Consider the following 22,469-nt stretch of genomic DNA (forward strand, 5'->3'; position numbering starts at 1 on the left):
GTGCTGCAATGCTCCAGTGGGATTCCTTCCCAGGTAATCCTCAGAGCTCGGGATGCTTCTCTGTTCTTATGGTGAAAGACACATGTCTGTGTTTTAGGCAGTAAGAGCACCTAGAGCTTCGGAGAGCTTCTGTTCAACCACCTCAAAGCTCCCTGCTTGAGCGGTCAGGAACAATCATCAGCATAGATGAAACTCTCTGTCCGTTCTGGCAGTGGCTGGTCATTTGTGTAAATGTTGAACATTGATGGAGCGAGCATGCTCCCGAGGCAGGCCATTCTTCTCTTTCCACCTTCTGCTTCTCTGGCCCTGGAACTCAATGAAAAAGCTCCTGTTTTGTAGCAGGTTTCCTATGAGGCGGGTGAGGTGGTAGTCCTTTGTGATATTATACATTTTTCTCAGGAGGAGGCGGTGGTTCACAGAATCATAAGCCGTTGACAGGTCTATGAAGACAGCTGTGATGTGCTGTCTTTCAAAGCCATCTTCTATGTGCTGAGTCAGGTTCAGCACTTGCGATGTGCAGCTTTTGCCTTTTCTGAAGCCAGCTTGCTGTGGAATCAAGACAGGGGTCTATTTTTTCCATAATTCTTTGCAAAATAAGTCTCTCCAGAACTTTGTAGAGGTGGCACAACAGGGAGATTGGTCAGTAGCTTTTTGGATCATTACGGTCTTTGCCTGGCTTCAAGATGGTGATGGCTCTTGCTTTCCTCCAGATTTTGGGGATCTGACAGGATGCAGTGCGATTGTTCATCAGCTGCAGCAGGCAGCGCCTTGCTTTTGGACCAAATTCTAGGTAAGATTCCGCAGAAGCACTACAGGCAGTTATTACACGAGTTGTAAACATACAGTCTTTCAAAAAGAAAATCTTGCCTCATCTGCTGTCGTTCAAATACACAACAGAAGTGGTGGTCACTATAATTCCTCACAAATAACAATTTCAAAATTGGTTTTCCTTGTCTGCGTAATCATAGATTTCATGCACTTTATTTCCTCAAAACAAACTCAAGCATCCCTTCGTTTGGGGTTGTTATATTTCTTTCCTGGCCTGTACAGGGTTTGTCTGAAAACTGCCAAGTCTGCAATTCAGAAAATAATGAAAAGAACGTCACACAATTCAACAGCTTATGTACATCTCCCACTTGCCCTGTTCTTGATTTTTTCCATCCGTAGATCATCCAAGCCAGCTGCTTTGCCATTCTTACATTTATTAAGAGCCATGTCCAATTCAGTAGATGTAAAGGGTTCATGAAGGTTGTTGTTCTCAATCTCTTGTTGTCTGGCTATTGGTTTCTTTCCTACTTTGGTGGCAAGGTTGTGTTTCCCATTCTTCAAGAGTTGGTGTGCTATCTGATCTGCCTTTATGTTGGCATGGGTATTACTTTGTGAGGGGTCATTGCTCAACCGTCTTAGCAGCCTCCACGCCTTCTGGCTGCTCCTGCCCATGTCGACCTCTGTTATCAGCTTTATCCACTGTTCTTTCTTGGCTTCAGAGATGGAGGACACAATGCGCTGCAATGCCTGAAGGGTCTGCTCACTAAATGGGTCTTCATTGTGGAGCCTGTAATAGTTTTCCAACAAGGCAGCTGTTTCAGGAGTAATGACCTGAAGGTAGTTGGTTCTTCAGCCTCTCAGTATAGAGGCCTGTGAGCAGGTTTTCACTATTTCAATAAAATGCTCGTATTTCTCAGGGGTTGGCGTGACCGATGTGATTATGTCATCTAACATGTCTGAGAATTTAGTCCAATCTGCCTTTCTGAAGTTGAATCCCATATGAAAGCCTCAGAATAGGTTTTGATTCTGCAGTCCTATCTTTGTCCAGGTCTTCATTTCTCCCCAATTTTCTTACACAGGGAATATACTGATATTTAGAGTCCAGAGTAAAAAGGACTTTGATAAAGAATTATTATACATCTCGTGTCCATTCACATACTTGTGGCAGTGACCAGGAGCCTTGCTGGAACTTCTCCATTCCTGTTCAACAGCTATAGCTACCAAACAGTCTTTGTCATTTCCAAGTTCAGCTAGAGAACCCTGAGCCCCAATGGCACACAACCAACATAATAGACCAGATACCATTACCGTAGATTTATTTTTTACTAGAAGATTCCAAGCTCCATATAAGCTGACAACAGAGTGCCATGCACCATGCAAAATCATCAGAGCAGAGTCCGACTTGACCTGCTTTGGTCGATGTAGTCCACAATGGCTTCTCAAGGTGGCTGGCTTTTGTACAAAGAAGCTGACCCTAGTGATATTACATTCAGACAATGCAAACTGCGTCACTGCTACTATTGCATTTTAATATTTTTTTTCCAGTGTTACCTTTACAGGGTTTGTGATGACTACCGTCTTTTGCCTATAGCACTAACCTTCATGTGTGGATCAACACAGCAGTACTTCAGTGACCTCATAAACTAAAAACTGATACAGAACCACTTGTCTTGCTTTATTCCACTCTTAAAGACATTCCCAGGCAACTGACATACAGGAGAAACCAGGGAGCCTTATGGCTGGCCCAAGCCTTTCTATGGGGAAGCAACCACTAACAGGTTTTAACCAACTTGAACTGCTGTACTCTCTCATTATTTTGCAACAACTGGAATCTGACTTTTTAAAAACTATGTCAGAGGTGGGCCGACTGCAAACTTTTAACTCAAGATAGTTATGGCTGACACTGTCACTTGTACATTCACTGCAGAACTTACAGAAAATTGAGTGAAATTTTCAATGACATACAAAACTCATGGTCCTGGGAGGGAAATATACATAAAGTATGCTGAAGAGAAGTTATGAAGGAGCCCTCACCTCTAGAAAAGACAGCTAATGATCCATGTCAAAGGGCACGGCATATTGCAGTCATGTGCTACATATGGGAGCACTGATGTGTAGCATTCGTGCCTCAGCATGAATCATGCTTTCTGGGTGGTTGAATGCAAGTCTGCTCTAGGAAAGGGAAACACCTTTGTTAGATGACAACTACCTTGAACATTTTTGGTTTCTTTTCTACCTTAAAGATCATCACTATTCAAAGAGTTTGGTTTAAAAGACAACTCTACCAGTTTATGACCCTACAGTTCAAACCCTTGGAAGCCTTGTCATGTTATTTGGGGTGTAGCTTGGTATAAGAAAACTAGAGTTTCAATCCATCATGCCAAACATTCTTACTGAAAGCACTGACAAAATAAGATTGCCTTTTGATGTACTCACACTAGTAAACATACATAATATGCCCCATGCATGGGATAGCAGCTCACCCATAAACTCAAGATCCTTCCCAATACAGCAAATATTGCCAGTCTTGTACCTAACAGGAAGTGCACACACACACATCAGCCCTGTGAGGAAGACAGCCATTTGCTGTTTGCCATTTCCAATGCCACATCCTTATATATCATCTCCACCAACCTTACTTACAATGGTCCTACTATCAGTATTCTTCAGGGGTAGAGAAGGAACAGCCTTCCAGATGCTGACAAAATACTATTCTCACTCCCGCGACCATTAACCATGTTCTCTGGGCAGGATAAAATAAGAGTCCAACAACATATAGAGCAGGATTCCTCAAACTGTGGCCCTCCAGCAGTTTAGGCCTCCAGCTCGCAGAATTCCTGGCCATTGAACATTCTGGCTCGGGCTTCTGGGAGTTGGGAGGCCCAAACAGCTTGAGGGCTGCAGTTTGAAGATGCCTGATATAGAGGGATAGATTTCTCACCTTTATACCAGTCTGATGGATTTGGATTAGAACATTATCTTCTGCTGGACTGTCCTGCAGCTGTTCTCAAGGAACAATTCCTTTTTCAACATTATTACCCAGATAGTTTCTAATGCAATTCATTTTAGCATGTTCCCTTTATAGCTTGAAAGTCCCCTCTTACCACAACCCAGTCTAGACTGTTCTCAAACACATGGCATGGTGAAATATACAGAAGTGGCTGGGAAGCAAGCTCTATCTGATCAACCTGCTTACAGTAAATGTTCTTGTTCACAACCAAAAGTTTCTTCTTCAAAATCCCATCAAGAAACTTTCATGCATTTGAATCTTATTATTCTAAATGCTGCTCTTTCTAGGTCAGGGCTGTCTCCTAAGTAGGCCATTTAAACATAGTATATGACAAACCACTGTCACCTTTCAAGTGAACAGAAGACCTGAAGACAATGTTTGGCCAAGAAGTTTGAAACCTTTTTCTTTATTAGGATCAGTGGAGGCATAGTTACTTTGAATCCACTGCTTTCTCTAATCTAGTGCTTCTCATACTATCTGATGTGCAGACCAATATTTCCCCCGCTGAATGGGCCAGGGACCAGTACCATATTTGTGTCTAGTACAATTGTTTCTTTCTTCCTGGAAACTCAGAGGACTGGCAGCTGATGGAATATGGCCCAGCATCAGTTCACAGACCATCAGTTTCAATAGCATGTTGGACAACTACAGCTGGCTAAATGCTCTGGTACTGCAGCTCCCATAATCCTTCACCCCCGATTGTGCTGACTAAGACAAACACATTTTCCAGGCTGCAGTTTCCCACTGATGCTCCAACTCATATGTACCGCAAGAGCTGTATGCAGAAATCTCTTCCAATCCAGTTTGTCTCCCCCCCCCCCCCCCCTTGACTCCCTCCTCCCAGCAACTATTTACAGCCATGCAACTTTTACTGATGCAGTTCTGGTAACATAATCCAGAAACTTCACCTGTGCGGCCATCCATCTTCCAACTTCAAGGAGGATGACAACCCAGGGACCACATGTAAGATCAATGCCACATCTGCAGCTGAAAACCAAATGTCAGCACCAGGCAAAAGTCTCTTCCTTACAACCACAGAATCCTTAGTACAGATGTATTACTGGCTAGGCTTCTTTGTCTGTTTCAAAGAGGACACAAAAGATATGGTGGCACCAGTCTCTCTAATATTTGCTGCAACAGTAGCATTATTACTTGCTTTCTGACACCTCTGTATACCTTCTTTCTGGGATGCAGTCATTTCTAGCCAAGAACCCAGCAGAAGGGACACCTGAAAATAAAGATTGCCTCCACCATATAATATCCTCTGTAGTCTATATTTCAGATGAAGGAACTGGCAAAACCACCTCTAAGTATTCCTTGCCTAAGAAAACCCTATAAAATCCAGGAGGTCACTATAAGTCAACAAGTAACTTGAAGGCACATGCACACAGAGACTGTTAAACTGGTTGGGAAACTTTTTCCTCTGTCCAAATCTAATCACAAATGCAAGCTCTAGTTCAGAAACAAGGTCACTGATATAGTGTGGCATATCAGAAGCACTGGCCACCCTTCAAATATATCACCCATAAACTTAACTGCCTATTAGTAGTATATGTTTCAAGACTTTGGGCAGCGGGTGGGGGGGGGGGGGTTATGACAGGTAGATCGTAACTTGGTGTGTCAGCTACCAATTCATTTTGAGTAAGTATATAGGTTAGACTAGGGAGAATTCTTTAATACATCAATATGATTACTCACAAAAGATACTAAGACGCCAACACACACATGTGCATTATACCATGTTTTCTAGCTCAGAATGAGCCATGCTTGTTAACATCTTATAAAATCTATCTGAAGTCTAATGATAGTTGACAGCTAAACAGATTGATACATCCTGTGACACACTTATTTGGGAGGTTGACCCACTGAACTGAAAGGGGCTTACAAAACAATAGATATCAGTAGGATCAAGTCATTTTGAAGGCTTCTTCCTCCCTTATGCCGACATAAGGGAAAGGGGAAATGCTGACATGTAACAAGTTTAGAGAATTAAACACTGATTTTTACACAAGTTTACTCAAACGTTAGTGATATTTTATTACTGTTCTTTTCAAGGATGTGTCCTATTACATATTTAGCTGCATATACTATTGTAAGCTGCTTTTGGTTACTGTATTTCTGCCACAGGGAGAAAACCAGTGTGGTAAACTTGTACATTCCTGACCACTGTCATAATTTGTTTGTTGTGTCTTCAAGTTATTTCTGGTGACCCTCAGTCAAAGGAGTTTTTGCTTTTCCTTCCCCTGAAACTGGGGGACTGTGATTTGCCCAAGGCCACCTAGTAGGACTTCATGGCTCAGAAGGGATTTGAACTCTGGTCCACCAGTGTCCTAGTCCAACATTCAAACTACTTCTTGCTTTGGCTAGCAAGTATTATAAATAACACCATAGTATTTATTAATTAGAGGAAGTATCTTAAACCAATGCTCGATCCTAAATACCTTTACTTTGAGGAAAGCCAAACAGAATGTAATTCTCAATTGCGGTACGTATGTTAACCGACTTAATTTAAGTTATAAATTACAGTAGAGTCTCGCTTATCCAACATAAACAGACCGGCAGAACATCAGACAACAAAAATGTCGGATAATACAGAGTCTCCTACTATTACCTGTCCAATGCGATGCTAGACACCTAGAATACTAACAGGGATTCAAAGGGTTAAGGCACGGCAATACCTCAGGGCTAAAACAGCCCAGCAAGAAGTGCCCGAATACAGAAGAGGAGCGTGGAAATCATAGAGGGAATGAGAGAGGACACTTCCAGTCTTGTCTCTTTCCCCCCTCTATTCCCTCCTCCTCCTCTTGCCCTTTTCACTTATTGGGAATGGAGAGAGAGTTGGGGAGAGCTCCTGGAATTGAAGGGGAAATGCTGGAGGAAAAGACGGGCATCAGATAAGAGCATTAGATAAAATGAAATGTCGGATAAGCAGGACTCTACTTTACATTGTATTGGTTTTATTGTGAGCCACTTTGAGTCTCTTTTTTAGAGAGATAAAGTGGGATACAAACACAAAAAATAATTAATCAAAGTACATGAGGAAGAACTTCCTGACTGTGAGAGCTGTTCAGCAGTGGAACTCTCTGCCCCGGATTGTGGTGGAGGCTCCTTCTTTGGAAGCTTTTAAACAGAGACTGGATGGCCATCTGTCAGGGGTGATTTGAATGCAATATTCCTGCTTCTTGGCAGAGGGTTGGACTGAATAGCCCATGAGGTCTCTTCCAACTCTTTGATTCTATGATTCTATATCTTAACAGAACTGTGAAAATATGTTATTAGCTACTTATTTCACAGCAGGAGAAAAACAAAGGATAAACTAAGTTAATAAAATTATATTCCTGCCTTTCCAAAATATAGATTTTGATCACAGCATTATGAATGGTTTATATAATTTTATACACTATTTTAAAAGTAATTGTGTGTATGAAACAAACTTTGCATTCACTGAACCATCAGAAAGTAATGGTGGATAGTTTAAGATTTTGGAGGATTTTGGAGGACTCATAGCAAACTATTCCACCCCCACCCCACCAAACTAATCAAATGTTAAACAAATCTCTAACTTCAATTACAGAGATTTTGACAGAGTTATCCCTCTTAGGGGCTGTGGCTTAAATACCCTAAAGGCACTACATCCCATCTGATCTTGAAAACTAAGCAGGATCAGCCTGGTTTAATAATTGGAATGGATGGTCCTTGTGGTCTCTTCTAACTCTATAATTCTGACCATCAAATAAATACCAAATATTATAAGATGCATTTTAGAGGAAGGAACTGGTCGAACCACCTTCAAGTAGTTGTTGCCTAAGAAAACCTTATGAAATTCATAAAGCTGCTATAAGCTGAGGGCAAACTGAAGACATACACACAAGGACGAACACTGGTGCCTTTCCTCCAAACTTCAGAGCAAGGTAAAAAGGTTTCCTCCTAAGCCCCTTCTACACTGCCCTATATCCCAGGATCTGATCCCAGATTATCTGCTTTAAACTGGATTATATGAATCTCCATTGCCAGATAATCTGGGATAAGAAGATAGCCTGGGATCAGATCCTGGGATATAGGGGTAGTATGGAAGGGGCCTTAAACCAATGGTTCTCAACCTGTGGGTTCCCAGGTGTTTTGGCCTACAACTCCCAGAAATCCCAGCCAGTTACCAGCTGTTAGGATTTCTGGGAGTTGAAAGCCAAAACATCTGGGGATCCACAGGTTGAGAGCCACTGCCTTGGACTGTCAACTCCCAGAACCCCCAAGCAGCACGGCCACAGTCCAAAAAACTTACCCCAAACCCAGAAGGACTGACAACAAATCCCAGGTGGTGTAAGTGCTACTGCAGAGGAAGGAACTGGCCAAACACCCTCTGAGTATTTCTTGCCTAAGAAAACCCTATGAAATTTATGGGACAGCCATAACCCAATAGCAACTTGAAGGTGCACACATACGGGGACTGACCTTGGTCCCTTGCTTCTAAACACTACTGGCCAGAATTCCCAGAACATGGGGCAAACATGGGACTGTTACTCCCAGAATCCCCCATTAAAGAGGGTTCTGAAAATGGCAGCCCAAACAAAACCTTTCCTAAGACTAGGCTAAATATCAGAGGAAGAAACTTGTCAAACTGCCTCCAAATAGACATCTTCAGTGAGTTAAATATGAAATGTATGAGGTCACCATATATGACAATGTGATTTGAAGGTGTACACAGAAGCTCTGACCTTGGTCCCTTAATCCTGAAACACTACACACATGAACTTCCACAGCATGGGGAAAAGATACTTTTCTCGACTATCACTTCCACAATCCCCTAATCAACAAAGCTCCCAAAAGCATAACCCAAAGGTTCTGCCAACAAATACCAGGAGCTGTAGGCTCTTTTTCATAGGTAGCAACTGGCAAAACCACCCAGCTCTGAGCATTCCTTGCTTAAGAAAACCACGCACAATTTATGAGGTTACTATATGATATAAGGTGACAATGCATACAAGGTCTGATCTTGGGCCTCTCCTCCCTCAAAAAAAGAAACACCTAATACTAGTGCACGGGGAAAGGTGAGAAGAAGTCTAAAAAGAGCCTAAAAGTCCTACAAAGGAATTCCAGATACTATAGGCTCTATTTCAAATAAAGGAACTGTCAAGAGCTGGCTGGGGGGGGGGGGGGATTCTGGAGTAGCAGCCCAAAAGGAAGAGCCCCAGATAACTGCCAAGGAATGTCCGTTTATTTCAGAGGAAGGACCTGGAATATGCTGACTGGGGGATGTAAGGACAATGTCTGGACACCTCTAGGAAATTAAGTGTAAAATGTATGGTGTCTGCCTGCTAGCTGAGGGATTCTGGGAGCAGCAGTCCAAAAAGAAAAGCCCCCCTAAAAACTGTTGAGGAACAGCAGGACTGCTGAGAATAGCAGGTGTCCTTCCTCTGTTTCAGAGGAAGGAAAGAGTGAAAACACTCAATCTGGGGGCATTCCTTGCCTATAAAAAGCCTATTAAATTCACCCAGACACCATAAACTGACCTGAAGGCACATATATTCCTCTCAGGACTACGCTTGGGTACCTCCAGTGAGTGAAATGTGAAATTTATGGGGTCACTATGTGCTGACATGTGACTTGAAGGCACACACACAAGCTCTATTTTACATCCAATTTTGGCTTTAAAAATTCCAAAGAAATCCATGGGGTCACCATAAATGGATTTCAAGGCATACTTATCCTTGTCAGGACTAATTCCTCCCAGAGAAGATAGCGAAGAAGGTAAAGGGAAGGAAGAGAGGGAGAGATAGATAGTGAGAAAACAAGTCAGATAAACACCTATAAAAATGAATATGAAAGTCTAAGAATGTGAGAAGAGTGAATAGAAAGAAGTGAGAACAGAAGAGTGCGTGGCGAGTGAGAGATAGTGAATGCAAAGTTGGAAAGAGAATGAAAGTAGAGATGAGTGAATGTGTGTGAGTGTGTGAGTGTGAGTCAGGAAGTGAGAAGGAAGCAAACAGAGAAGATTGTGATATAAGCTATTCAACGACGCAGAAAGAAAGTTTACAAATCCAAACTACAAATCAAGATACCATCATTAAGCGCAATCCAAGGACATATAAGTATGGCCACCTCACAAAAAGGGAAGTTAGAAAAGGACAAAGATAAGGATAAAGAACTTGAGAAAAAGGGCCAACTTAGTGCCAGGAAAGGCTCTCTACCTGAAGAACCCACAATCAAAGATCTCATGAGAGAGATACTGAAAATACAAACAGAGATAAAGACAATACAAAATAATCAGGATGCACAAAATAAAGTTATCAAAAATGAAATGGAAGTAATGAAGAAGGATATGAAAGAAGAACTACAATCGATATTCAAGGAAGAAATGAACACAGTAAGAAGTGAAGTAGAGAAATTAAAACAAGAAAACACAGAACTAATAAAAGAGAACACTACAATCAAGAACCACCAGGAACTAATGAAGAAAAAATAAGGAGTTTAGAAGAGATGGTGGACTTAGTTCAGAGCCAACAAGAGACATCAGAGATCAGAGAAAAAGAATTTCAATTAAGATTTAGAAATATAAAAGAGGAGGAAGAAGAAAATATAATAGAGGTTATAATAGACATGATAGCGCAACTCACAAATAAAAGCAGAACGGACACTGAATCAGAAGTCGACAGGACTTTTAGAATACAAATGACCCATTCCAAAAAATTTAAAACACCAAGATATGTAATTGCCCAATTAACAAGGAAAAATACCCGTGACGACATTCTCAAAGAACATTCAAAGTCTCCCATACAGTACAAAGGAAGTAAAATTGTAATCATGAAAGAAATCCCAATGTCTGTACTGGGGAGAAGGCACAAATATTACTTTTTGACTGATGAGCTAAAAAAGAGAAATGTCAGATTCAAATGGGAGAAGAGGGAAGGTCTAGTGGTGACTTGGAACGAAAATAAATACTGTCTGACATCCGAAGCAAAAGCCAGAGCCTTTTGGGATAAATACTTGAAGAAGAGAAACGAAGAAAAACGAGAATCGAGAGAGGAAGAAGAAAGGGAAAGGTCTACACCTTATAACAACGGGAAAGATGACAGTACAGTGAGAAGACTTTCCCTTCCAGACAAAGAAGATAATGGGAAAAAAGGAAGAGATTGAGAGAAATATCCCCGAAGGACTACATCTTCCAAAAGGAAAAGACAAAGACAGATTGGGACTACCCAGACAAAAAAAATGGCAATGATGACGGGAAAAATTAGAATATATTCAAATAATGTAAATGGGTTAAACTCCCCCTGTAAGAGGAAAAAATATGGCATCATTTAAAGAAGTGTAACTATGACTTAATTTTATTCCAAGAAACACACATTATGAATAAACATATAGCACATTTAGAGCAAAAAGTGTTGGGGAAATGTTATTATGCGTCGGGTCTGGAGAAAAAAAGAGGTCTAGCAACCTATGTCAAGGAAAATATCCCCTCAAATTTAGTATTTAAGGACCTGGACAGTAGAATGTTAGGAGTGATGATAAATGTTGAGGACAAGAGCATCCTAGTGTGCAACATATATGCACCTAATGAATCAAAAAGCAACTTTATTAAGAAAATGAAAAAAATATAGACTATGATGATCTATTACTCATAGGAAACTTCAATGGGGTAATGGATATATCCAAAGATAAATCAATCCAATCACCGAAAGCAAAACAAAATAAAGTGGGGGCCCTCCCAAAATCATTTACAGACTTAAAAGAAGAATTAGGGCTAATAGATATATGAAGATACCACCACAAACTGCCTTCACATTTTTCTCTAATAGACATTTGACATGGTCACGCATCGACATGGTCTGGGTGACAAAAACAATCTTACCGAAAGTGATTAAAAGTAAAATAGTCCCCATGTTAAACTCGGACCATGCCCCCATGGAGATAACAATTCAAAACCAACAAGTAAAAGGGAAGAGTTTCAGGTGGTGATTAAATGATAACTTACTGTCGGCACCAGAAGGGGTAGAAAGAAACAACAAGTTACTAAAAGAATACTTTAACCTAAACACAGAAAAAGACACACCAGTCAAAACTATCTGGGACGCCCATAAGGCCTTCATAAAAGGCCACCTAATCGAACAAGCAGCAAGGATAAAGAAACATAGGAATGAAGAATATACAAAGTTAGGAAGCGAAATTACCAAACTAGAAAACCAAATCAAGTTAAATCCCAAAGATAAAAAGCACTACACCAATTCGACATATTAAGAAAGAACATGAACACATTGCAACTAGAAGAGAAGGGAAAAAAGCTAAAGTACGCTAAGCAATATTACTTCAAAAACGCGAATAAAATAGGAAAAGGACTAGCAAGGAAAATTGCAGCCAAAAAGCAAAACAGATAACAAAAATAGTGGATAGAGAAAAATGTTTCTACAAAACAAATGAAATTATAGACCAGTTTGTAAATTACTACAAATAATTGTACGAAGATGAAAAGATCCCCAGAGAAAAAATAATGCACTACTTAGGGAAACAAAATATACAGAGACTGTCAGATGACCAAAGAGAGAAATTGAACAAGCCAATCTCCCAAAAAGAAATTAGTAAAATCATCAAAAATCTCCCGGTAGATAAAGCCCCGGGCCCGGATGGCCTCACAACCAGATATTACAAAATATTTCAGGACATATTAATCCCCCAACTTCAAAAAGTTATGAATAGAGTCATGGAAGAGGGAGAACTACCAGAGACATGGAAATCTGCTACGATTTCAATGATTCATAAAAACAAAACAGATAGTACATCAGTTAAAAATTACCGTCCTATATCATTACTCAACACAGATTATAAGATATTCACAGCAATACTAGCTTCAAGATTAACAGAACTCTCTGTAACAAGTATAGAAGAAGATCAGGTGGGATTCCTCCCATGGAGACAACTGAGTGATAATATAAGAACTGTAATAAATGTGATCGACTATTATGAAAAAAATAACCAGAAAGAAGCTGCTCTGATGTTTTTGGATGCTGAGAAGGCATTCGACAATGTCAACTGGAATTTCATCATAGGTCTATTAGAAGAAATGGACATAGGTCACCAATACTTAAATGCAACCAGCTCTATTTACACACAACAACAGGCTAGAATAATAATAAATGGACAGCAATCAGAAAACATATCAATCCAGAAGGGCACCAGGCAGGGTTGTTCCTTATCTCCTGTACTTTTCATCATAAGATTAGAAGTACTACTACGGAGGACTTGAAGATACATATATCTTAGGGCTGGGCGGTTTCGTTTCGTTAATTCGTAATTCGTTAAAAATTCGTTATTTTTTTTGTTAACGAAGCGATAACGAACCATTCTGGAGCAACTTAAAAACGAAACGAATTTTTCAATTCGTTTCGTAAATGCTTCGTATTTCATTATGTATTCATTTCGTTATTGGTTTGAGGTCGTTTTGTTATTATTTCCGCATGTCTGGGGCAAGTTTTATAGTTGTTTTTTGTTTAATTAGTGAAAAAAATTATAATATCACACCAACAGTCAACAACAGAGGGAGAGGGAAGCTTCAGAAGTTCCCCCTGTCCCATTTGGAGGTTTTTTAGCGTATTGCGCGGTCGCGTCCGCCATTAACGAATCGATTCGTTATTGTTTCGTTATTGTTTCGTTATTGTTTTGTAATTTTTTTACCATTTATGAAATTTCGTAAATATCGAACTTTTTTTTAAAAAAAATTGGAATTCTTTTAAATATCAAAACGCAAAAAACCCCGAAAAACGAATCGATTTTAGAAACAAATTTTTCCGTTGTTACCCAGGCCTATCCCTATCAAAATCAAGCCTGAATACTTCCGGAGAGTTAAAAGTGATATTTCTTCTCTCTCAAGGGCTGCGAAGGAACATCAAATTCTTTTTCATACCCAATTTTAGATATTTCTTGATTAAGAAAAGCCCCAAGAAGTCTCTAAGGCACATATAGGTCTTTTGACAAGACCTATATTTGCCTAACCTAAGAAATCCATGAGGTCACCATAAATTGACCTATTCCTATCAGGATGAAACCTGGATACTTCTATTTCTGAGCAAGGAACAGGCAACCCCCCCCCCCCCTCAATTTTGGCTTTCCTTTCTTTAAGAAAACCCTAACAAATCCGCAGTGTTGACATAAATGGACTTGAAGGCACACTTTTCCCTGTCAGGACAAAGCCTGGATACTTCCAGTGAGTTAAATGTGATATTTCTTCTTTCTCAGGGGCTGCCAACAATCACTAGGACTCTTTCACTCGCAATTTTGGATACTCCTTGACTAAAAAACCCTAATAAATGCTTAAGACATACATATCCCTGTCATACATTTTCCTGTGAGTGGGAGGGCCTGAATACCCTCCCACTGAATTAAATGTTTTTCTCTTCCTCTAGGGCTGTCAAAGAACACCAGACTCTCTCTCACACACCCAATTGGGAAGTATCCTTTACCTTAAAAAGCCCCAATAAATCCACAACTGGACTTGAAGGTACTCTTTTCCCTGTCAGGACTAAGCTTGGATACTTCCAGTGGGTTAAATGCAATGCTTTTTGCCTTTAGAAACACTAGGCTCTATTACACACCCAATTTAGGGAGTGGTTTGCCTTGGAAAGCCCTAATAAATCCTTCAATGGACTCGAAGGGACATCTATCCTGGTCAGGACGAGGCCTGATATTTCCAGTGAGTTAAATGCAATGTTTTTTTTTTTCCTTTAAGGGCTGCAAAGTCACAGCAGGCTCTCTTTCACATCCAATTTGGAAGTATCTTTTGCCTTAAAAAGCCCCAACAAATCTACAAATGGACCTATAGCTGTCAGGACTATGCCTGAAGTTAAACATGACATTATTCCCCACCCACCCACACACCCAAAGGACTGGGAAGGAACACCTTGCTTTGCATCCAATTTGGGGCCTGGTTTGACTCAGAAAGCCCAAATAAACCCTTCATTGGTCTCAAAGGCATATCTATCCCTGACAGGCCTAAGCCTGGATACTTTTTATGAGTTAAAGGCAATACTGTTCTTGTTTAAGGGCAGATAAGGCATACTAGGCTCTATTCTCCATTTTGGATATTCCTTGCTTAAGAAAACCCTAATACACTCCATTTTGGATATTCCTTGCTTAAGAAAACCCTAAGAAGTCCGTAAGACATATATATCCCTGTCAGGCCTAAGCTTGGATTCTTTGTGAGTTAAATGTGATGGGTTTTTTTTTTTCCTTTAAGAGCTGCCAAGAAACATGAGGCTCTATTACACACCCAATCTGAAGCCTGGTTTGCCTTGGAAAGCCTTAATAAATCATTCAATGGACTCGAAGGCACATCTATCCCTGTCAGGCCTAAGCCTAGATACTTTGCGAGTTAAAGGCCATATATTTTTTCTCCCTAAAGGGCTACCAAAGCACACCAGGCCCTTTCACGCCCAGTTTGGGACCTTCCTTGCCTCAGAGAGCCTTAATAAACCCTTCAATTGATTCAAAGGCACATCTATCCCTGTCAGGTCTAAGTCTGGATACTTCCAGTGTATTGAATGCAATGTTTTCCTCCTTAGGCTCTTATTACACACCCAATTTAGGACCTGGTTTGCCTTGGAAAGCCTTAAAAAACCTTTAAATGGACTTGAAGGGATATCTATCCCTGTCAGGACTAACCCTGGATACTCCCAGTGAGGTAAATTAAATGTTTTCCTCCTTTAGGCTCTATTGCACACCCAATTTGGGGCCTGGTTTGCCTTGGAAAGCCCTAACAAACCCTTCAATTGACTTGAAGGCACATCTATTCCTGTCAGGCCTAAACCTAGATACTTCTAGTGAGTTAAATGCAATGTTTACTTCCTTTATTCTATTACACACCCAACTTGGGGCCTGCTGTGCGTCGGAAAGCCTTATAAACCCTTCAAAGGCCCAGCTCGGCCTCGGCACGCACCTGGACGACCCTCCTGGGCGGGACGGAGAGCGTGGGGAAGTTCCCCCGGCCATGGACGGGCACGGCCTCCTCGAGGATGTGGTCCAGGCGCTGCACCTGCTCCCAGCTTAGGACGCTGAAGCGGGCACCGCCTTCGCCTTCACCGGGCGGCTGCGCTTGGGGCTGCTTCTTCTTCCCCGCTTCGGAAGCCCTCGACGGCCCGTCGCCCGTGGCCCGCATCCCGAGAAATGAGGGGGAAAGAGGCAGCCGAGTTGGGCAAAGAGTCCGAGCAAGGTTCCAGAAGAAACACCAAACCGGCGGCCACCTCAAGGAATATCTGAAGGGAACGGAGGGGGCGGGGAAATGGAAGCCCGAAGCCCGGCTCTGCTTGGCTTGCTCCCGTCTTTTTTCCTTCTTTCTTGAACCCAACACGTCCCCTCTCGCTCCCACTTGTGCCTCAGAACTGCAGACTGCGCCCCTCGCGCGGCCCCTTATATATCCCAAAAGCGCCGCGCCGCCATTGGTCCGCTCGGATAAACCAATCCGAAGCGAACCTTGCCAGGCCGGGACGTTTTCATTGGAACGGGGGGGGGGCATCTTCTTTTGGGGGGAGGGAAGGGAGGACGGAGCGACAGCCTGGATGACAGGTTGTCTCGCGCGTCACAGGGAATCCTGCCTGTGATTGGCCACCGAGGAGGAGGCTTGATTTAAAGAGACAGGAGGCTCCTTCTTTGGAGGCTTTTAAACAGAGGCTAGGTGGCCATCTGTCGGGGGTGGTTTGAATGCGATTTTTTCCTGCTTCTTGGCAGGGGGGTGGACTGGCTGGGCCACGGGGTCTTTTCCAACTCAATGGACAACTGATGGACTTATTTATTTATTTATTTACCTTACTTATATACCGCTGTTCTCAGCACGAAGGAGACTCACAGCGGTTCACTACAAATACGAACAGCAAAAATTCAGTGCTACTGTATAGAAACAGTTAACAACCTAACACATTACACAATTAATAAACAGTTACAACAATACCCATTCACTGTCGTCTCGTCATCAAAAACATGTTCCAGATTCTTCATCCATTGTTCCATTCCAGTGTTCATTAACCAATCATTGCACTAATTATTCGAACGCCTGCTCAAACAGCCAGGTCTTCACCTTTTTGCAGAATACCATTAGAAATGGTGCCAGTCTAATGTCCATAGGAAGGGCGTTCCACAGCCGAGGAGCCACCACTGAGAAGGCCCTATCCCTCGTCCCCGCCAGCCGAGCTTGAGAAGCAGGCGGGATCGAGAGCAGGGTCTCCCCGGAAGATCTCAAAGTCCTGGTGGGTTCATAGGCAGAGATGCGGTCGGATAGGTAGCTTGGGCCAGAACCATTTAGGGCTTTAAAGGCCAACGCCAGCACTTTGAATTCAGCCCGGTAGCAGATCGGTAGCCAGTGGAGTTGGCGCAACAGGGGGGTTGTATGCTCCCTGCGCTCCGCTCCTGTTAAAATCATGGCTATCAAGCGTTGGACTAGTTGGAGCTTCCGAGCTGTCTTCAAAGGCAACCCCACGTAGAGAGCATTGCAGTAGTCTAAACGGGATGTAACCAGAGCGTGGACTACCGTGGCCAAGTCAGACTTCCCAAGGTACGGGCGCAGCTGGCGCACAAGCTTTATCTGTGCAAATGCTCCCCTGGTCACCGCCGAAACCTGGGGTTCCAGGCTCAGCGATGAGTCCAGGGTCACACCCAAGCTGCGAACCTGCGTCTTCAGGAGGAGTGCGGCCCCATCCAACACAGGCTGTAACCCTATACCCTGTTCGGCCTTGCGACTGACCAGGAGTACCTCTGCCTTGTTTGGATTCAATTTCAATTTGTTCGCCCTCATCCAGACCGTCACAGCGGCCAAGCACTGGTTCAGGACCTGGACAGCTTCCTTAGTAGCAGGTGGAAGGGAGTGAGAGTTGGACATCATCCGCGTACAGATGACACCGTACCCCGAAACTCCGGATGATCTCCCCCAGCGGCTTCATGTAGATGAAGGAACATGGGAGACAATATTGAGCCCTGAGGAACCCCACAAGACAATGGTTGTGGGGTTGAACAGGTGTCCCTCAACAACACCTTCTGAGATCGACCCTCTAGGAATGGCCGGAGCCACTGCAAAACTACCTCCGAGACCCATCCCCGCGAGGCGTCCCAGAAGGGTACCGTGGTCGACGGTATTGAAGGCCACTGAGAGGTCCAGTAGCACCAACAGGGACACACTCCCCCTGTCGAGCTCCCGGTGCAGATCATCAACTAAGCCGACCAAGGCTGTCTCGGTACCATGTCCTGGCCTAAAGCCAGACTGTACTGGGTCTAGATAATCCGTGTCTACCAAGAATACCTGGAGTTGTGAGGCCACCACACGTTCCAAGACTTTGCCCAAGAAGGGGAGATTGGAAACTGGCCAATAGTTGTCGAATTTAGTGGGGTCCAGTGATGGTTTCTTCAACAGCAGTTTTATTATAGCTTGTTTTAAGATCGCTGGAATCCTGCCTTCCCGAAGGGAAATATTAACCACCACCTTAGCCCACTTAGCCAATCCCCCTCTGGCCTCCTTTAGAAGCCAGGATGGGCAGGGGTCCAGGATGCATGTGGTTGGCCTCATTCCTCCAAGTATCTTGTCCACATCCTCGGGTTTCACCAATTGAAATGAATCCATCAAAACTGGACAAGCAGGTGCTCGTGTTACATCCTCAGAGACTGCCATTAACATGGTATCCAGACCAGAACGGATCAAAGCGACTTTGCAAAGAACTGAGCAAAAGCTTCACAGCGAGAAGTTGAATTGTCAGGGTTCCCTCTTTGAGCGGTGGGATTTAAAAGGCCTCTGACAATTCGGAACAGCTCAGCCTGACGGTTCTTTGCAGACGCAATAGTGGCCGCAAAGAAGGCCTTCTTTGCGGCTTTTATTGCCGTGGCATATGCCCTTAAAAAGGACACAAACCGTGTTCGATTTGGCTCACTCGGATCCAAACGCCACACACTCTCTAGTTCCCTCTTCCTTCACTTCATCGCTGCCAGCTCCTCAGTGAACCAGGGAGCTGGTTTAGCTCGGCTACTTGAGAGGGGACGTTCCGGAGCTATCGTGTCAATTGCCCTAGTCATCTCCCCATTCCAGAGAGTGACCAGGGCCTCGACAGGATCACCTACCAAGGCGGCGGGAAACTCCCCAAGAGCCATCAGGAATCCATCTGGATCCATAAGCCTCCTGGGGTGGACCAACTTAATGGGTCCTCCACCTCTGCAGAGGTTAGGGGGAGCAGTGAGCCTAAATCTGACCAGGAAGTGGTTGGTCCATGGCAACGGAGAGATGGCCAGCTCCTCGACCCCGCCACCTTCCTCCCATCCCTGGCAGAAAACCAAGTCCAAATTATGTCCTGCACTATGAGTGGGGCCAGATACTTGCTGGGACAGCCCCATGGTTACCATGGCAGACATGAAGTCCTGAGCCGCTCCTAAAAGGGCCACCTCGGCATGGACATTGAAGTCCCCCAGCACAAGGAGCCACTGGGATTCCAATGCCAGGCTTGAGACCACCCCTGCTAGCTCAGGTAAGGAGACTGTAGTGCAGCGAGGTGGGCGGTACACTAACAGAATCCCTATTCTGTCCCGGTCACCCAACCTCAAGTGGATGCATTCAAAATTTGTTGACTGCGGGATGGGGCCCCTGGTCAGAGGGATGGAATCTCTATAGACCACTGCGACCCCGCCTCCCCGCCCTCCGGATCTTGGCTGGTGCTGCACGGAAAAACCTGGTGGGCAAAGCTGGGTCAAATTCACACCTCCTGCTTCGTCCAACCAGGTCTCCGTAATGCACGCCAGATCTGCCCGCTCATCCAGGATTAAGTCTTGAATGGAAGTTGTTTTTCCATTGACAGATCTGGCGTTCAACAGCACCACCTTCAATCCAGAGAGACCGCCATCCTGGTTACACCAGTTTACCATATCAGGAGACCGATTTGGAATTACTAATGTTGTTACATGATCCCTAGGCCGAATGAATGGTCTCCTTTTCCCGCATCTCCCCTTCCCCACCACCACTTCTATGAGGGCCCCTCGGCTGGCGCAACACCCCCCCCTCCTCCGTGCCGCATTCCATATCCAGAATCTCAATATGTATTTCATTGTTGGCTATTTGCTTTGTTGGGATCTCAACTTGCCATGGTCTTCTGTTCCCTTTATCTCCCCCACCCCTGTTCTATCATTTCCCAAGATCTCCAGCTCACTTTGTCCCTTGCCCCTTTCACAATTAACTAACAATAAGAATAGTAAATTCTAAGACAAGATGGAAGTGTCTTCTGTTCCCTTCTGTCTTTGCTCTGGCCAAAGCAGCCCTTGGTGCCAGAAGGGGGAGGGGCCTCTCAAGTGATGATATAGGCAGAAAACAAGATGGAAGTGTCTTCTGTTCCCTTCTGTCTTCGCTCTGGCTAGAGCAGCCCTTGGTGCCAGAAGGGGGAGAGGCCTCTCAAGTGATGATATAGGCAGACAGTGTGGAATTGTATTTATGAACTCTGAGCATTAGATTGACAGTGTGGAATTGTATTTATGAACTCTGAGCATTAGATTGGTTTTATAGATTTTGATGTGTGATGTATAATGGATTGTTTTAATTGTTTTAATTACTGTTTACATATGTTTATTTTTACCTTGTTGTTGTGCCGGCATCGAATTGTGCCTCTTGTAAGCTGCCCTGAGTCCCCCCCCCCCCCTCGGGGGTTGAGAAGGGCAGGGTAGAAGTGCAATAAATAAATAAATAAATAAATAAATGATTCTATGAGGTTGTCAAAGCCCATCAGGAGGAGAAAGGCAAGGCAAAACAGTAATATATTGAAGCAGCCAAACCTTGAAGCTGCATAGCTATTCAGTGCTAATCAAGGTGATCAATTGCAAACTTGCCTCAAACAGACAAGAGTTCTTTCTCCCACCCTGGACACTATTCCACAGATATATAATCCGCCTTGCCTAGTTTCCAACAGACCTCACAACTTCTGAGGATGCCTGCCATAGATATGGTTGAAACTTCAGGAGATAATGCTTCCGGAACATGGCTAAACAGCATGGAAAACTCAAAGCAACCCAGTATTATATTGAGTTGGAGGTGAGGAGATATAAGTACGTTTGTATGTAAAGTAGGAGACACCTGTAGACATTTATATAAATGCATATTATCTCTATCTATTTATCGATATATCAAATCAAAGCTTTTAATTGATTTTATTGAGTCCTTGCTTCTACAGTTATTTGTGAATTTTAGATGTATTTTATTGAATCAAATTTTACCACCTTTTATAGCTTTAATTACTTTTTATGGTTTTTACTATTTTTATGTCCTGTTTTATGAATGATTTATGTTAGGATGATGTTTTAACAATGTTGTAACTCGCCTTGGGTCCAACTGGAGAAAGGCGGAGTAAAAATGCCTGAAATGTATGTATGTATGTATGTATGTATGTATGCATATATATATACATATACATGGTACACACAAATATACACATGTGTGTACATTATATATGTGTTCATATATACATATCTGTGTGCAATGCTTCATGTATCATCTGCCCAGACACTATAAAAAATAAAACTTCAATGTGCTTCCTTTATTGCTGCGCAAACTGCAGTTGTCTATCTTGAAAATTTAAAATATTAAGCAACTGAGACTAGTACTGGTTTTAAATATCAAAAAGAATATTTATTTACACGAAGTCCTGGAAGACTTGGCACAGATCATTAAATTGCAATCAAATAGTCAATAAATGGACAATAAATTGAACTTTAGAAATATTCTTTCCTTTCTTTAGTTACAGAGGCAACCCCTTTCTCCAGATGGCAGATAAGATTCTGGAATCTTAACACCCTAATTTTAAACTGTTATGGTTTAGAAAGAAGCAGGTTCTTTCCCTATCTATAACTTAAAGTTAGTTCAGGGGACTAAGGAGTGCCAACTCTCTATAACTATATACTCAATACACAATACACTATCTATACTAGCTCAGTATAGATTAATACTTATCTATAAAGTAGTCTAGGTTAAAGTAGTTTTTGCAATGGTTCTCCCAGAGCTAGCTGCATAGCTGTCTGCACGCCTGAAGTCCTTCCTCAAACTGAATAGGGCAGGGAGGATTTCAAAATGGAGGTTCTTCCCTGGGTGCAGGGGTGGGCTCAAAGGGCTTCTCCCTAGACCAATCATTGCAAAGAAGACCTGTGGACTAGCTTTGCAAACTCTGTTAACCTCCAGGCCTTGCAAACTGCAGCAGCCCTGGGACAGAATGCAAAAGAAAGCAGCCTCAAACAGCTGAAAGGTAAGGCAAACCAGGCTCCTGGGAGACGGAACACTCCCCGCTTAAATTTCCCAGGATATGGAAATTTACCACCCAAACATATACAAATACCTTTGTATATATAATAGGGCTGGGCGGCTTCGTTTCGTAATTTCGTAATTCGTTAAAAATTCGTTATTGAAGCGATATTGAACCATTCAGGAGCAACTAAAAAACGAAACGAATTTTTCCAATTCGTTTCGTAATTGTTTCGTAATTGTTTCGTTATTGATTCGTTATTGATTTGTAAATGTTTCGTTATTATTTCCGCATGTCTGGTGCAAGTTTTAGGGTTGCTGTTTGTTTTCTCAGTGAAAAAAAATTATCACACCAACAGTCAACAACAGAGGGAGAGGGAAGCTTCAGAAGTTTTTTTAGCGTATTGCGCGATCGCAGCCGCCATTAACAAATCGATTCGTAATCAATTCGTAATTGTTTCGTAA

General features: G+C 42.8%; 1 protein-coding gene across 1 annotated transcript in view; it reads right to left on the bottom strand.

The window, feature by feature from the left end:
- LOC137095377 (terminal nucleotidyltransferase 5B-like) overlaps positions 1-16,200 on the bottom strand; it is a 42,620-nt gene extending 26,420 nt beyond the window's left edge. Inside the window, exon 1 of the mRNA XM_067461979.1 lies at positions 15,699-16,200. Within this exon, the coding sequence (XP_067318080.1) occupies positions 15,699-15,917 (219 nt within the window). The 5' untranslated portion in view covers positions 15,918-16,200. The remainder of the gene's footprint in view (positions 1-15,698) is intronic.
- Between the last annotated feature and the right edge of the window lie 6,269 nt (positions 16,201-22,469).

Source organism: Anolis sagrei, chromosome Y (genome assembly GCF_037176765.1).
Source record: "Anolis sagrei isolate rAnoSag1 chromosome Y, rAnoSag1.mat, whole genome shotgun sequence".
NCBI lineage: Eukaryota > Metazoa > Chordata > Lepidosauria > Squamata > Dactyloidae > Anolis > Anolis sagrei.